This window comes from Salvelinus sp. IW2-2015, unplaced genomic scaffold (genome assembly GCF_002910315.2).
Source record: "Salvelinus sp. IW2-2015 unplaced genomic scaffold, ASM291031v2 Un_scaffold1312, whole genome shotgun sequence".
Classification (NCBI taxonomy): Eukaryota; Metazoa; Chordata; class Actinopteri; order Salmoniformes; family Salmonidae; genus Salvelinus; species Salvelinus sp. IW2-2015.
The window spans coordinates 271,172-288,715 of record NW_019942835.1 but is presented as its reverse complement, the minus strand read 5'-3'; the positions used below and the strand labels follow the sequence as shown (position 1 = coordinate 288,715).

Genomic DNA, 17,544 nt, shown 5'->3' with positions numbered 1-17,544 from the left:
CTAGCATTATACATAGACCTACAACCAGGAAGACATAATCCAAGCTAGCCTCAATCTTAGCTTTGGTCAAGTCAGCACAACTCAACATTATGAAGTAAAAAACCCACTCCGATTGTTATTTAAACATTTTTTTTTAGGGCCAAAGTGTTATTATGAATGTTGAGTGTATGTATTAAATAGGGCTTGTTCCGGTGTACTGGTTTCTTCTTCTAATCTTCCTTAACCCAATGGCATTGTCACACCACCATGATAGAGCTGGCCATGCACCCTGAAGATGTAGTGCTCTATGTAGGGAATAGGGTGCCATTTGGGACATAGATTCACCCAGAGCCAACAGTGCGTTGACATGACTACATTGGAGTTGGCATTTTCTTTTTCATTATTTTAGGCAGGAAATGAATCGGGGCAGACGGTGGTATCCTAACCCAATGTTAACTTTTATGCCTTTCACAAATCCTAACCTTTACCTCACTGAAACTATACCTCATTTTAACCTTAACCTAAGTCTTGACCATATGCCTGTTTTCATTCTGCTCGTTGATTTCATTCTGCCACTGTGCTGCGTCTCTCCAACAGCACCCTGGAGAGGCACGCAGGGCATGGACAAGCTAAATATTTTGCGCCCCTGCCTTTGGCAAACTGGGCACTGCTTATCACGAGGCACTCACCTAAATAGCCCTTATGCCACTGGGTGAGAGAAGTTATCATTGTTTATGGGCAGAATAATGTGAAGTTTTATGTGTTGTTGGTGGTGTGTCGGAAAATGCTGCCCTCTTCAAACTGCCGCTCTAGGCGGCTGCCTAATGGACTGGCCGACACTGCTCTACATGATTATTATTTACCACCTTTATCATTCATTTCAATTTAAGGTTAGGGTTAGCAGTGTGGTTAAGGTTAAGTTTCAAATCCAACTTTAAGAAGATCATTTTTTTTTTTTTTTAAATAGGCAGGGTTTATGACTTTGTGGCTATAGAAGCTAGTGACAACCGGGTTTTTCGCAGGAGTGTGAATGAATGAGAGTGGTGCTGAGGGGAGAGATTGTAGATAGCATTATCAATGATGGAGTAGCCTTAGCTGCGGAGGAAATGACATCTGCTGGGTCCTGCAGAGCTGAGCACAGCGCCTGGAACTGATCAACAGTTAACTGATCAATAGTCACAGAAACAGTGGCCAGAAAGGACAGACAGGGGTACTGGAAGGGACAGGGCGGCTGGCTAACACCCAAATAACACCCTATTCTCTATATAGTTTACTACTTTTGATTAAAGCCCTATGGGCCCTMGTCAAAAGCAGTGCACTAAATAGGGAATAGGGTGCCATTTTGGATGCATYWTCTGTCTAGTGCCCTTTGAGACTGTAGCCTTTTAACGAGGAAGAGAACGTGCAGGCTTCATAGAAGATTTGGTTTATTCTATTTAGTGGTCATTATTTTCAATCCATCTCAGCGCTTTAGAGCATAACAGGTTGTACAACCTGGAGAGCACCACTCTAATTGGTCCACTGTTAGAGAGACACGCCTCTCCATGGAGCATAGTAGGCCTATTAACAAACACTACGCCAACGTAACATGCAGTGGGAAATGGAGATGAATGACAGTTTCATGTTTAAATTGCTTCTATATTGGAAAATGTCATGTTTTTCATGCGGTTCAAGWGTCTTGGCAGGCGACACAAACGAGGACTTAAGGGCACGCGCCCGTACGCGCTCACTCCCTTTTGCGTCAGCGCGCGTCCTCTGTCTTTCCGTCAGTGCTCGTGCTCCGTGCAGGAAACAGAATTATAGGTGATGATGGCGGAAGGGGAGCAGCGTTGAGTTTCCTCAGAGTTTTTTATTCTAACTGTAGAACCCTCTACAACTTCGTTTCTCTCCTCCGAATCATCTTCCGAGACGATGGGGAACGAAGGCAGCATCGAGGGAGAGGGCCAGCCGGGACAGCCCGGCTCTACTGTTCCTTCCCCGGGGGCTCCGACTTCCATTTCAGCACCAGCAGGCTCTGGACAGCTCATCAAGCCCAGCAATGGTGCGCCAACGGGAGGGACGGGGGCCGGACCCGGCCCGGGGATTAACAGGTACTATCTGGGACAGTTCTCTGCAGAACCGTGACAATAAAACAACAATGTTTCTGTTTCCAGGAGATTTATTTATCGTGATGCATGTCATGTAGCGTAGCCTTTAGTGGACGATCAGCTATAGACTATAGTGGCCGTTTGTCAGAGTGTGGAGAAAATAGGCTACAGCTGGTGTTTTTAATTATTTATTTACAATATCGTTGTCAACACATATTGTCCATATAGGCTAGGTTATTCCTAGTTTTGCAATGTAGCCATTTGTTGAATAGGTTACTTGTACAAATGTGATGCAACAGTCATGCATAAATGGCTAAAATCTCACGTTAACAGGCGGGTAAGCTAAAGTAAGGCAGTCGGCTACTGTATAAGCTATAAAGAGAAGGTAGACATTTTAAATCATGAATGGTCACAGCTCTATACTGTATAATTATAGCGTGCGTAAGCATATTGTAGCCACCAAATTGAACATTTTCATTGATGAAGATTCCACGCCCGCTCTTGCACAGTGTGCGTGAGATTGGGCTATCAGGTTGTAGCTATACTAGAGGGGCCATCTCTTTACGATGAAGCGAAACACCACCTTCATACTTTTTTACATTTTCTTTTGGTGATCTCTAAAATATATCCCTTTTAGTAGATAAGGGATTCCATTGCTTTTTACACTTTGATTCCACGATGGGCGTGACGTGTGAGGAAAAGCAGCTGCAGTGACTGTAGTGGTCTTTTCACGTGACGTAGATTCAGAGAAAGATCAATCGTTTTTTCTCGTCAATTGACTACAACACCTGCTAAATAGCAGTCTAAAAGGCGACCGTTAGAGCCTTAGTAGAAAATACAATAATCACTTCTTCAGTAGAGAATATTCCAATAGAAAAAGAAAAAACGATAGATTAGTAACATACTGTACTTTAGAGACGGGGTGATGGGATGAAAGCATATTGAGTCAACGTGTTCCCATAACTCTTGAATCATTTCTACCGCCACACCTTTTACATGGTCGGTTGCGCTGTTGGAGCACCATGTCGTAAATAAAACGTAAATATTTTCCCACGTATGAGTGCAAAGTAAAGTTTGCATGCTACGTTCATGATTAATGTTACATCACCGCCGAATCTAGTGAATCATATGCCTCACGTGAAGAAGAAAAGTCGCTTTACCTCCCCATATGGACTTTTGTCAATTGTATAATGTAGCCTAGCCTACTGTGTGTTTACTATTAATATTAATTTGCTACTCATTATTAATTTTTTAACACGCACACCGCGCGCACACACACACACACACACACACACACACACACACACACCACACACACACCACACACACACACACACACACACACACACACCACACACACACACAGGATGCTCAGCTGAAGACCTGTCTGTCTGTGTGTGTAGATAACTGTCAGACTGATGGTCTCTAACATCATTGTGACTGGATAACACAAGCTGAAGACCAGAATACCATCAGCAGATAGCGCTGCCTGTATTTTGCATGTAGTATGTACAGTATATAGGCTTATTTTACCTGTATGTAAGCCTTGTCTGAGACAGAACGCATAGGGTAGTGAAGGCCACCCCCTCCAACCCTCCAAAATAATATACTTTATATACAGTGCATTCAGAAAGTATTCAGACCCCTTCACTTTTTCAACATTTTGTTACATTACAGCTTTATTTTAAAATGTATAAAAATAAATAAACAATCCTCATCAATCTACACACAATACCCCAATGACAAAGTGAAAACATTATTMTGTTTTTGCAAAAAAAWATCTGATATCACAAAAAACTGATATCACAAACTGAGCAATCGGGGGAAAAGGGCCTTGGTCAGTGAGGTGACCAAGAACCCGATGGTCACTCTGACAGAGCTCCAGYGTTCCTCTGTGGAGATGGGAGGACCTTCCAGAAGGACAACCATCTAAGCAGCACTCCACCAATCAGGCCTTTATGGTAGAGTGGSCAGYCGGAAGCCACTCCTCAGTAAAAGGCACATGACYGCCCACTTTTTTTTAGGTGCCTAAAGYCACATGAGAAACAAGATTCTCTGGTCTGATGAAACCAAGATTGAACTCTTTGGCCTGAATGCCACGTGTCACATATGGAGGAAACCTGGAACCATACCTACGGCGAAGCATGGTGGTGGCAGCATCATGCTATGGGGATGTTTTTCAGTGGCAGGGACTGGGAGACTAGTTAGAATTGAGGAGAAGATGAACAGAGCAAAGTGCAGAGAGATCCTTAGTGAAAATATGCTCCAGAGCACTCAGGACCTCAGACTGGGTTGAAGGTTCACCTTCACCTTCCAACAGTACAACAACCCAAAGCACACAGCCAAGACAATGCAGGAGTGGCTTCGGGACAAGTCTTGAGTGGCCCAGCCACTTGAGTGGCCCAGCCACTCCTTGAGTGGCCCAGCCAGAGCCCGGACCTGAACCCGATCGAAGATCTCCGGAGAGACCTGAAAATTGTTGTTCAGCGAAGCTTCCCATCAAACGTGACAGAGCTTGAGAGGATCTGCAGAGAGGAATGAGAGAAGCTCTCCAAATACAGGTGTGCCAAGCTTGTAGTGTCATACCCAAGAAGACTTGAGGCTGTAATCTCTGCCAAAGGTGCTTCAACAAAGTACTGAATAAATAATAATAAAGGTCTGAATACTTATGTAAATGTGATATTTTAGTTTGTTTATTTTCATTACGGAGCATTGTGTGTAGATAAATTAGGATTTTTTTTGTTATTTTATATATTTTAGAACAAGGCTGTAACGTAACCAAATGTGGAAAAAGTCAAGGGGTCTGAATACTTTCCGAATGCACTGTATATACAGTACCAGTCAAAAGTTTGGACACACCTACTCATTGAAGTGTTTTATTTTATTTTTTACTATTTTCTACATTGTAGAATAATAGTGAAGACATCTAAACAATGAAATAACACATGGAATCATGTAGTAACTTAAAAAGTGTTATACAAATCCAAATATATTTTAAATTCTTCAAAGTAGCCACCCTTTGCCTTGATGACAGCTTTGCACTCGCTTGGAATTCTCTCAACTATCTTCACCTGGAATGCTTTTCCAACAGTTTTGAAGGAGTTCCCACATATGCTGAGCACTTGTTGGCTGCTTTTTCTTCACTCTGCGGTCCAACTCATCCCAAACCATCTCAATTGGGTTGAGGTCGGGTGATTGTGGAGGCCTGTTCATCTGATGCAGCACTCCATCCCTCTGCTTCTTTGTCAAATAGCCCTTACACAGCCTGGAGGTGTGTTGGGTCATTGTCCTGTTGAAAAACAAATGATAGTCCCACTAAGCGCACACCAGATGGGATGGTGTATCCCTGCAGAATGCTGTGGTAGCCATGCTGGTTGTGTGCCTTGAGTTCTAAATAAATCGCAGACAGTGTCATCAGCAAAGCACCCCCACACCATAACACCTCCTCCTCCATGCTTCACGGTTGGAACTACACATGCGGAGATCATCCGTTCACCTAAGACACGGTGGTTGGAACCAATCATCGCACATTTGGACTCATTAGACCAAATGACAGATTTCCACTGGTCTAATGTCCATTGCTTGTGTTTCTTGGCCCAAGCAAGTCTCTTCTTATTATTGGCGTCCTTTAGTAATGGTTTCTTTGCAGTAGTTTGACAATGAAGGCCTGATTCACGCAGTCTCCTCTGAACAGTTGATGTTGAGATGTATCTGTTACTTCAACTCTGTGAAGCATTTGTTTGGGCTGCAATCTGAGGTGCAGTTAACTCTAATGAAAAAATCCTCTGCAGTAGAGGTAACTCTGGGTCTTGAGTTTCATCATAGCGCTTGATGGTTTTTGCYACTGCACTTGAAGAAAACACTTGGTCTTTTACCAAATAGGGCTATCTTCTGTATATCACCTCTACCTTGTCACAACACAACTGATTGGCTCAAACGCATTAAGAAGGAAAGAAATTCCACAAATMAACTTTTAACAAGGCATACCTGTTAATTGAAATGCATTCCAGGTGAATGCCCCATGAAGCTGGTTGAYAGAATGCCAAGAGTTTGCAAASCTGTCATCAAGGCAAAAAGTGGCTACTTTGAAGAATCTCAAATACAAAATATATTTTGATTTGTTTTACACCTTTTTGGTTACTACATGATTCCATATGTGTTATTTCATAGTTGTGATGTCTTCACTATTATTCTACAATGTAGAAAATAGGAAAAATAAAGAAAAAACCCTTGAATGAGTAGGCATGTCCAAACTTTTGACTGGTACTGTGTGTATATGTGTGTGTATATATATATATATATATATATAAAGGTGTGTATATATATATATACTGTATATATATATGTGTGTGTATATATGTATGTACAGTATGTATGTATGTGTGTGTGTGGACACCCCTTCAAATTAGTGGATTTGGCTATTTCAGCCACARCCATTGCTGACAGGTTTATTAAATAAAGCACATATCCATGCAATCTCCATAGACAAACATTGGCAATAGAATGGCCTTATTGAAGAGCTCAGTGACTTTCAATGTAGCACCGTTGTAGGATGCCACCTTTCCAGTTCTTAAAATTGTCTTTCTTTTGAAGTGGAATGTCTCGGAGCAACAACGGCTCAGCAGCGAAGTGGTAGCCCACACAAGTTCACAGAACGGGACCGCCGAGTGCTGAAGCGCGTAGCACGTAAAAATCATCTGTCAGTTGCAACACTCACTACCAAACTGCCTCTGGAAGCAACCTCAGCACAAGAACTGTTCGTCGGGAGATTAATGAAATGGGTTTCAATGTCCGAGCATTGAAACCCGCCTTTGGACTCTGGAGCAGTGGAAACACGTTCTCTGGAGTGATGAATCACGCTTCACTATCTGGCAGTCCGACGGACAAATCTGGGTTGGACAGATGCCAGGAGAACGCTACCTGCCCCAATGCATAGTGCCACCTGTAAAGTTTGGTGGAGGAGGAATAATGGTCTGGGGCTGTTTTTCATGGTTTGGGCTAGGCCCCTTAGTTCCAGTTAAGGGAAATCTTAACGCTACAGCATAACATGACATTTTAGACGATTCTGTGCTTCCAGCTTTGTGGRGACAGTTTGGGGAAGGCCCTTTCCTGTTTCAGCATGACAATGCCCCRGTGCACGAACCGAGGTTCATACAGAAAGGGTTTGTACAGATCGGTGTGGAAGAACTTGACTGGCCTGCACAGAGCTCTGACCTCAACCCCATCAAACACCTTTGGGATGAATTAAAACACAGACTGCGAGCCAGGCCTAATCACCCAACATCAGTGCCCGACCTCACTAATGCTCTTGTAGCTGAATGGAAGCAAGTCCCCGCAACAATTTTCCAACATCTKGTGCAAAGCCTTCCCAGAAGAGTGGAGGCTGTTATAGCAGCAACAGGGACCAACTCCATATTAATGCCCATGATTTTGAAGTGAGATGTTCGGCGAGCAGGTCTCCACATACTTTTAGTCGCAGTAGTGTGTAAATGTATATAATTTATATATGTGATTTTGGGGGAAACAAACAGCTAACTTTCTACAACTCTACACATTTTGCTATGGGGCAAAGAGAAAAATGTGCAGTTTTATAGCTAATGTCATGCTATTCTACATGCTTTGCKATGAGGCTGAGTGAAAATTTTGCTGTTTGAAAGCTAATTTCKTGCAATTCTKCACATATTGCCATGGGGCAGAGAGAAACATTTTCAGTTTTATAGCTAATCTCATGCTATTCTACACATTTTGCGATGAGGCTGAGAAAATTCTGCATTTTTAAAGAAAATTTCCTGGTATTCTACACATCTTGCCATGAGGCTACAAGAAGATGTTGCAGTTTTACTGCAAATCTCCTATAATTATAACATTTTTGCCATGGCTTATAACATGCACAAATGCCATCGGGGGGGGGGGGGGGGGGTCCGGGGTATCCCCACAAAAATCCTATGGGCCCCTCCTTTCAGTGAAGTACACCCTTTGGATCACAGGAGGCTAGTCCAGGCGGTATGTATGCCTATTTTTGCATGTGTAGTAGGTGAATTCTGTGAACGTCAATTCAGATTCCTCCTCGCATATCAGTGAATTTCTGTCTCTCTGGGTGGTGCTACATGTACATCACAAATCACCCAGCCTGTGACAACCACAGATGGGTTGACGGTTGGTGCTGTTCGCTCTGCATTTTCCCGTGGCTATGTTTTATGGTGATATCTCAGCCAATAGCCCATGGCAAATCAATCGGTGCGAGACTGCAACATATATGTGTGTAGCCGTCTCTCTGGAGAGAGAGAAAGGAGAGAGGTAGGGAGAGAGGGCGAGGGAGATAGAAACCCATTACCATGTTTCATTAAAAAAGCCCAGTAGGTGGTTTTAAAGGCTCATTGCTATCTTCGTCTCACATTCCCGACAAACTGCCTAACAGAGGTGAGACCTAAATCCACGTCCCATATAGCCCCCTATTCCATATATAGTGCACTACTTTTGACCAGGGCCCATAGAGAATATAGGGAATAGGGTGCCATTTGGGATGCAAGCCATGTGTGTGTGGTGACTGAGCCACTGAAGTTGATTGGCAACGTTTTCACACCTAGGTCTTCATCAGACGTGATGAGGGTGGAAAATGCCAATGAAGCACATGGGAGCATAGATTGCACTATGCAGAGTGCATTTTTCATTTAGCTGAACATCTGGTCATGTTAAGCAGTAGTCGTAGAAATGGCCTAGAGAAAAAACAGAGGTCTATGATATGAACCCAAGCACTCCAAGCTGTAGCTGCCAGACAACCACGTGTCTCTAGGCTTACTCAGATACCCCATCCACAAGGCCCATGGGAGTAGCTGTTGCTAATCAGCATTTGTATCCTTTGCATCCCAAATGGTGCCCTAATTCCCTATGTAGTGCACTACTTTTGACCAGGGCCCAATAAAGGGAACAGGGGGTCATTTGTGATAAACACACAAGCTCTTCCCTACCGTTATTTATCCTTTGTGACGTTTCACCTCGTCTCTGAAGGATCCGTGGTGTTGTTTCCACAGTGAAAAGAGCATCAGGGGTTGACTTGATCATGCTGATAGTGATGATAGGTGGTGGTTGTATCATAAAGGCCTATGTATGTACTCCCAGTTTACTGCCATGGAATCTCACAAACATACAGTACACGGATATTTGGAACGGAGAGCATTCACAATACTGAACATGTTGTGCACACGTATTGCGTTCACATCGAGACCTTCACTCTTACGTTCCTACTTATCCCTCTTTCTCGTGCACACACACACACACACACACACACACAGACAGACAGAGAGAGAGACAATCTAATTCTCACTCTCAGCTGGCTAGACATTTCCCTTCCAGTAGAAGACAGAGGGGATGATGTAAATCTACGAACAAACTAAGAAACTCTCTGGGGTGTGAGATTTTCTCCAGACTATTACCTCTATCAGGAGAAAGATGGGAGGGAGTCAGAGAAACCCGGTCTGCATCTCAACCGGCACACTATTCCCCATATAGTTCCACTACTTTCAGCACCTGCGAGTCAAAAGGAGTGCACTATAAAGGGGAACAGGGTAACATTTGAGAGACACCCCAGCACCATCTCCTGCTGCTGAAATATTGAGTTCCCTGCCACTGACCATGTTCATYAAGGAAATGGTAATTGCCTGTCCATTTATTTCAATATATATTCCGTATAGATTGGAATAATTCACTGCTAAAAGGTCCCACATGAAGCGCCATTAGTGAGCACAGCCCTGTGTTGGTGCTGAGGAGGTCAGCTCCGTCTGTCTCTTCCCGGAGGAGCTCTGTGTGCCGAGTACAGCAGCTGGGGTTGTACCTCCGACAGTGTCTGAATATCTGTCRGTACCGGAATTGTGTCTTGGTCAATTTRCTCCGTGGCTCAGTRGGTKGAGCGRGGCGCTTGCGTCGCCTGGACTGTGGGTTCGATTCCCGCCGGGGTCACTCATACAAACAAAATGTATGCACGCATGATTGTAAAGTGCTTTGAATAGAAGTCTCTGCTAAATGGCCTATATGAGTCTATTATTATCCGCGTTGAAAATGTGCAGCGAGGGTAGAGGCCTCCGTACTGAGAGGATACACTGCACACAGTGGATTCATTTGTAATGACTGAGAACATAGATATCTGTCTGTACTCAGAATATTGTGTTCTATAGTAGCCTTCACTGAAGGTAATTGCTGCACAGACTGTACATCGGCGGGCCTACTGCAGATGCGTTGTTGAGCTGTGTAGGTAAGCATTGGTATTTGGCACGGTGGTTCGGAGCCTAGCTCTCTCACTCTCACCGCACACCAACAAAAGGCTCTGCTTCCTACTCACTTCCACTGGCATCAGACTCAGAGCGACGCTTATCGGAGAGAGTTGCACCAAGCGTTTATACTTTTCACTCTGGGATAAAGCAAACCACCTGCCTTTCCTCTCATTGCTTAATAACAACAGATGCAAAAATCCCAAGGTGCTTTGCTTTCAACAAGAGTGCTGTTCACTGGTGGATGTTTTGAAGAGGTGGATGGGGAGATCTATCCCATAGAGCGCTGCTATCCCACTCGTGGCTCCCTGCCGTTATGTTTTAATGCCTGGTGTGTGTGTGTGTTTGTGATTGTTTGTCTAACGCCTGAGGTTTGGGCTTTGTTTGTTTAACGCCTGAGGTTTGGGCTTTGTCAGGACCACAAGGGATTCCACTCTACAAGCCTTTATTAGCATAACACTAGGTTTTTAACCCAAATAAAACATATTAGTTGCCACCAAACATATTTTTTAATACTGCTTTATTTGACCCCTTTCCAAACTAGTTGCAGTTTGTTAGTAATACAATTGTAAACGATGGAATGGAGAAATGCATCGGTTTCCGCGAGTTGAACGGTGATAGCTGATGGTCAGTATTACAACCATGCTGGTCACTCAATAGCAGAATGTGTGTATTTATTTTCTGTCGTTGGAAAGATGCAACGGTAGGGTCCAATTGGGATTACGACTGAGGTCTCCCTCACTTTGCCCAATGTAGAACAACAGGCTTGACGCTCTTCTAATAAGACATTTGACATCTCGTAGATGTATATTTGATGTAACCGGGAGCCTAGCTCAGCTCATTTTCATTCGGCTCATTATTACGGATTCTATTGTGGATACGGAACACTGCCAGGAAGACATTGTCGAGGAGACTTCTTGTCGAGCCTTTATAGCGCTAGTGTTTCTGTGAGCAGGTCTTAGGTGAACAGAACGATTCCTAGAGAGAGAGAGAGAGAGAAAAACAGGTGATTTGAGTTGCTTCACAACCAGCTGCTCTGCTCAGCCCGTCTTCAGTGACTCACTGTCACAAACAGTTCTATTTTTATTCTCCTCTTCCCTCATTTCCATCTCCTTCTCCCGCCCTGGAAGTGGTGTGCTCCCCGAACAGAGTCCTGACTACCGATGGAGACTCCTGGACTTTGAAGAAGACGCGAGCATCAAAACAAAGGCCTGCGTAGCGTTGTTGTTCTCACAGGGAAGCGGAAAGCTAGGATTTCTATTTGAATTGCTGTAGCCAATCCATGGGCGGGTGTCTGCGGGGCAGAGAGGGCAGATTGGGAAAGAGAAAAAGAGACAAGAGGGGAAGTTGTTAGTGCTGCTAACGTCTGATTAAACCAACTTCTCGTCTTGTCTTTTCATTCCCCTCTCCATCAAGAGAGAGACATGGCGTTAAGTCCACAGAGACAATTCACCGGAAAGGCATTTTAAGGAACATAGGTGAATGCAATTCACTACCATACCCAAGACTCAATACTATCTAAACCTCTCATAGGCTGCAGACACCAGCACATTTATTCCATATAGACTCAACACAAACCACTACTTGACTTACATGTATGCATGCTTGATTCAGTACTCGGACTGCGGGGTTGGCGAGGTGTGTGTGTGTGTATGTGTGTGTGTGATGGAGAGGGCGAGTGTTTGTTCAGTTGCCTACTTCTTCCTTCCATCTCCAGAGCTACTATACTGTAGGGGAAACTGAGGCTGTGCCTCAAATGGCACTCTATTCCCTATTTAGTGCACTATTTATGACCCGGGCTCTGGTCAAAAGTAGTGCACTATATAGGGAATAGGGTGCCATGTGAGACCCAGCCAGTCTTTTCCACTGCCAGGGGGTCAGAAGGCTGAAAACTGTGGGCGAGGAAGAGGAAGCAGTGAAGCAGAAAGGGAAAAAAACATTCACCGCTCTTTGAAGGAACCAAACGCTGTTCTCCTCTTATCTCACCAAGAGAAAACAGTCCATTTCTCCAGCTCACACAGTCTTTCCTTTTTCGTGCCCATATTGGTATTGGCCAAAGCAAATTGGCAACTTGCAAGACCCTTTCATTCAGGATTCATGACCAAAAAAATACATGTGTTTAAATGTTGATACTTGTGATATTCAAAATCATTGCTCCCCGTTTAACACTTTAAGAGGTTTCAGTTCAATCTTTGACCCCAAAAAGGCCRGTTTTTCTGAGGTGTAACCTAACATCCTCTCGCGAGAGTCTAACGTGTGTCTGTCCTCCACAGCATCTCTGGAAGACCCCCCCAGACAGACCCTGGGTCCGGGCCCAAGGCGGGGGTCCAGACTGGGCCTGGGACGGGGGACCGCCTGGCCTCCCAGAGGGAGCAGCAGGGTCAGAGCCACGTTGCCCGCAAGAACCTCCAGGTGGACGTGGGTAGTAGCAGGACAGGACGGTCCCCATCGGTGTCCCCCGCCGTCACCCCCACCTCACCCTACTCCGTGCCCCAGATCGCCCCCATGCCCAGCAGCAAGCTGTGTCCCGTCTGCAAGACGGCCGACCTGACGGGCACCACGGAGGACAACCAGCCAAACTGCAGCACCTGCACCCAGTGCCGATCCACGGTGTGCAACCAGTGTGGCTTCAACCCCAACCCGCACCTCACCGAGGTAGGACCTGCTTCTGATCGGCTGTGTGGAACTGTTAGGGGGGGGGGGGATATATATTTTAAACAAAGTTATAGACCTGTTTAACAGTTATACAAGATATTGTTTGTGTATCATCATGTTTCACAATGCCTGATGAGTTTGGGTCAGGACCTCAGGAACAGAGAATGTGGTCCGGTTTAGAGAACGCGGTCCGGTTTAGAGAACGCGGTCCGGTTTAGAGAACGCGGTCCGGTTTAGAGAATGTGGTCCGGTTTAGAGAACGCGGTCCGGTTTAGAGAATGTGGTCCGGTTTAGAGAATGTGGTCCGGTTTAGAGAACGCGGTCCGGTTTAGAGAACGCGTCCGGTTTTGAGAACGCGGTCCGGTTTTAGAGAGAATGCGGTCGGTTTAGAGAATGCGGTCCGGTTTAGAGAATGTGGTCCGGTTTAGAGAACGCGGTCCGGTTTTAAGAAGAACGCGGTCCGGTTTAGAGAACGCGGTCCGGTTTAGAGAATGTGGTCGGTTTAAGAACGCGGTCGCGTTTAGAGAATGTGGTCCGGTTTAAGGAAGGGCGTTAGAGAACGCGGTCCGGTTAGAGAACGCGGTCCGGTTGGAGAACGCGGTCCGGTTTAGAGAATGCGGTCCGGTTTAGAGAACGCGGGTCCGGTTTAGAGGCGTCCGGTTAGAAGAATGCGGTCCGGTTTAGAGATGCGCCGTCCGCGGTTTAGAGAACGCGGTCCGGTTTAGAGAATGCGGTCCGGTTTAGAGAATGCGGTCCGGTTTAGAGAATGTGGTCCGGTTTAGAGAATGCGGTCCGGTTTAGAGAACGCGGTCCGGTGTTAGAGAATGTGGTAAGTTGTGTAGAATGTGTTTCAGAGACGGTGGTCCAGGTTATAACAGAGTCATTTGGTCAGGTTGGTTGGTTTTTATTGAGTCAGTGAGTCAGGAAGTCAGTCTCTGCATCCCAAATGGCACCCTATTCCCTAACTAGTGCACTACTTTTGCCCAGAGCCCTATGGGCAATTCAGTGAGTCAGTGTTCCAGAGAGAAGATAATGCAGGTGGGGTGATGGTGATGAATCCTCCAGTGGCGAGGACCAAGGCCTGTTGGGAGGGCCAGGTAAGGGCCAAGGTAAATAACCCACAGTAAGGTAATTAATCCTGGGACTGTGACTGGCCATCCACTGGGCACTGACCCAGGACCAGCTCCAACCACACTACTCACTGGCCCTCTGGAGATGTCTGTGACTGATTCAGTGTCTGTGACTGAATGGGAGAGAGTGTGTGTGTGTGTGAGCGTGTGCGTGATGAGACAGAGAGTGTGTACTGTACTGTATATGAGATGAACATATATTGGAGTGAGTGTGTGCAAATAAGAGTGGACAAGAGACATAGATGAGATGCCCCCGGCTTGAAATGGGAAAGAGAGGAGAGAATGGGAGGATACATGAGGAGGGGAGGAGAAAATAAGAAATAGAGGAGAGAATGGGAGGAGAGAAGTAGAGATGAGCGGAGGTGGGGTTCAGAGAGGGGAAGAAAGAGTGAAATTGAACGGAATTAGATGGGGACCAAAGAGCTACTGTACAGAGAGAGAGAGAGGGTAAGAGAGAGAAATAGATGAAGACAGAGAGGGTAAGAAAGAGAGAGAGAGGAAGATAAATAGATAGACAGAGAGGGTAAGCGAGACAGAGAAACCGAGGGAGCAGTGTGGTCCGTGGGTGTTGGTATTTTTTTTAGCTGAGCCCTGGGTGAGCTTGTCACAGGCTGTCAGGGAGACAGAGAGAGAGAGAGAGAGAGAGAGAGGCAGAGTGTTCCGCTTGATCTAGCCCGTGAGAAAGCACAGGACCATGAGATTTAACCTCTAACCCAGTTACCATGGACTGAGTCGGTCTGCGTGGCTGCCTGCCTACTGCACAGCACAGATCTACTTACGGTGCAATGACATTACATTGTCTGTGTCGCTCTATATTGATGACGAGGAGGAGGAAGAGGAGGAGGAAGAATAGGAGGGCTCTGGTCAAAAGTAGTGCGCTACATWAGGAATGGGGTGCCATTTGGGACACTGTCCTAGTGTTCAGCACACAGCAGCCCTGACTTCCCCTCACAGTTGATTTATGATGTGCCATCCTGATCCTGGTGGAATGGAACTCATTGGATGATTCCCAAATGGCACCCGATTCCCGAATATCATTTGGTTAAAAGTAGTGCACTAAATAGGGAATAGGCTGCCATTTGAGACGCAGCCATTTTTGGTGGTGTGAGGCTGAAGACGAGGCCGCATAAAAACAGCGTTGTGACAGCCATGCAATTTAGAGTGACATTAACAGGGTCTAACATATGGCCATGATATGCCAACAACCAATTGCAGGATTGTCAATCCTCCATGCTCATCTAGTCATCTGAAAAGGGAAGATGGATGTTGTGTGCGCGCGCGCCCTCATGTGCATGTAAATTGGGGTCCGAAATMATTGACACCCTTGATAAAGATGGAGCAAAAATGACTTWAAAAAAATAAGTAATTCAAATACTATACTGTATGCTCAAAAATACCTCTATTTTCATGTCATCCAACAAATGTAAACCGCTGGAGTTTGCTAGATGGTCTCGGCACTTGGATTGGAACCGGTGTTTTGGTCAGATGACCTGAAAATAGAGCTCTGTGGCCTCGCACACCAGTGGTGGGTTTTGGCATRGAAATGAGAACGCATGAAAATAACGAAAATAACCCCYTACCTACTGTAAAATATGGTGGTGGATTGTTGATGATATGGGGCTATTTTGCCTCCACTGGTCCTGGGGCCCTTGTTGAGGTCAACGGCATCATGAACTTTATCCAGTACCAGGACAAACTTTGCCACAGGTGGATCTTCCAGGAAGACAATAACCCCATCAACATCCACAAAGAAATGGTTATATTTGCCTACAAAATCTGCATTTTGCCACGCCATCTCAGTCTCAGAACTGAACCCCATTGAAAACCTGTGGTTTGAATTGAACAATCTTAAGAGCTGCCATTTTTATTGTGAGGAACTGCAGTTTCATCAGACGTTTTTTCTGTTTTGGCCTTTAGTTGTGTGAGTGATCCGCCGACAGAGATGGCCGCCTCGCTTCGCGTTCCTAGGAAACTATGCAGTATTTTTTTTTTTACGTGTTATTTCTTACATTGGTACCCCAGGTAATCTTAGGCTTTATTACATACAGTCGGGAGGACCTATTGGATATAAGAGCAACGTCAACTAACATCATTACGACCAGGAATACGACTTTCCGAAGCGGATCCTGTGTTTTGCCCACCACCCAGGACAATGGATCAGATCCCAGCCGGCGAACCAAAAACAACCGCGTAAAGGAGGCCAGAAAAGCGGTCTTCTGGTCAGGCTCCGGAGACGGGCACATAGCGCACCGCTCCCGAGCATACTACTCGCCAATGTCCAGTCTCTTGACAACAAGGTAGATGAAATCCGAGCAAGGGTAGCATTCCAGAGAGACATAAGAGACTAACGTTCTTTGATTCGCGGAAACAAGGCTCACTCGAGACACGCTATCGGAGTCGGTACAGCCAGCTGGTTTCTTCACGCATCGCGCCAACAGAAACAAGCATCTTTCTGGTTAGAAGACGGGCGGGGGGTATGCCTTATGATTAACGAGACGTGGTGTGATCATAACAACATACAGGAACTCAAGTCCTTCTGTTCACCTGACTTAGAATTCCATACAATCAAATGTCGACCGCATTATCTACCAAYAGAATTATCTTCGATTATAATCACAGCCGTATATATTCCCCCCCAAGCAGACACATCGATGGCCCTGAACGAACTTCGTTTGACTCTATGTAAACTGGAAACCACATATCCTGAGGCTGCATTCATTGTAGCTGGGGATTTTAACAAGGCTAATCTGAAAACAAGACTCCCTAAATTCTATCAGCATATCGATTGTGCAACCAGGACTGGTAAAACCCTGGATCATTGTTATTCTAAATTCTGCTACGCATATAAGGCCCTCCCCCACCCTCCCTTCGGAAAAGCTGACCACGGCTCCATTTTGTTGCTTCCAGCCTATAGACAGAAACTAAAACAGGAAGCTCCCGCGCTCAGGTCTGTTCAACGCTYGTCCGACCAATCTGATTCCACGCTTTAAGATTGCTTCGATCACGTGGACTGGGATATGTTCCGCATTGCGTCAAACAACAACATTGACGAATACACTGATTCAGTGAGCGAGTTTATTAGCAAGTYCATCGGCGATGTCGTACCCACAGCAACTATTAAAACATTCCCAAACCAGAAACCGTGGATTGATGGCAGCATTCGCGCGAAACTGAAAGCGCGAACACTGCTTTTAATCAGGGCAAGGTGACCGGAAACATGACCGAATACAAACAGTGTAGCTATTCCCTCCACAAGGCAATCAAACAAGCTAAGCGTCAGTATAGAGACAAAGTAGAGTCGCAATTCAACGGCTCAGACACAAGAGGTATGTGGCAGGGTCTACAGTCAATCACGGATTACAAAAAGAAAACCAGCCCCGTCGCGGACCAGGATGTCTTGCTCCCAGACAGACTAAACAACTTCTTTGC

General features: G+C 45.5%; 1 protein-coding gene across 1 annotated transcript in view; it reads left to right on the top strand.

The window, feature by feature from the left end:
- The first annotated feature begins 1,798 nt into the window (after positions 1-1,798).
- The window catches only part of bsnb (bassoon (presynaptic cytomatrix protein) b), a 124,715-nt gene continuing 108,969 nt past the window's right edge, over positions 1,799-17,544 (top strand). Inside the window, exons 1-2 of the mRNA XM_070438955.1 lie at positions 1,799-2,069; positions 12,604-12,985. Of these exons, the coding sequence (XP_070295056.1) occupies positions 1,891-2,069; positions 12,604-12,985 (561 nt within the window). The 5' untranslated portion in view covers positions 1,799-1,890. The remainder of the gene's footprint in view (positions 2,070-12,603; positions 12,986-17,544) is intronic.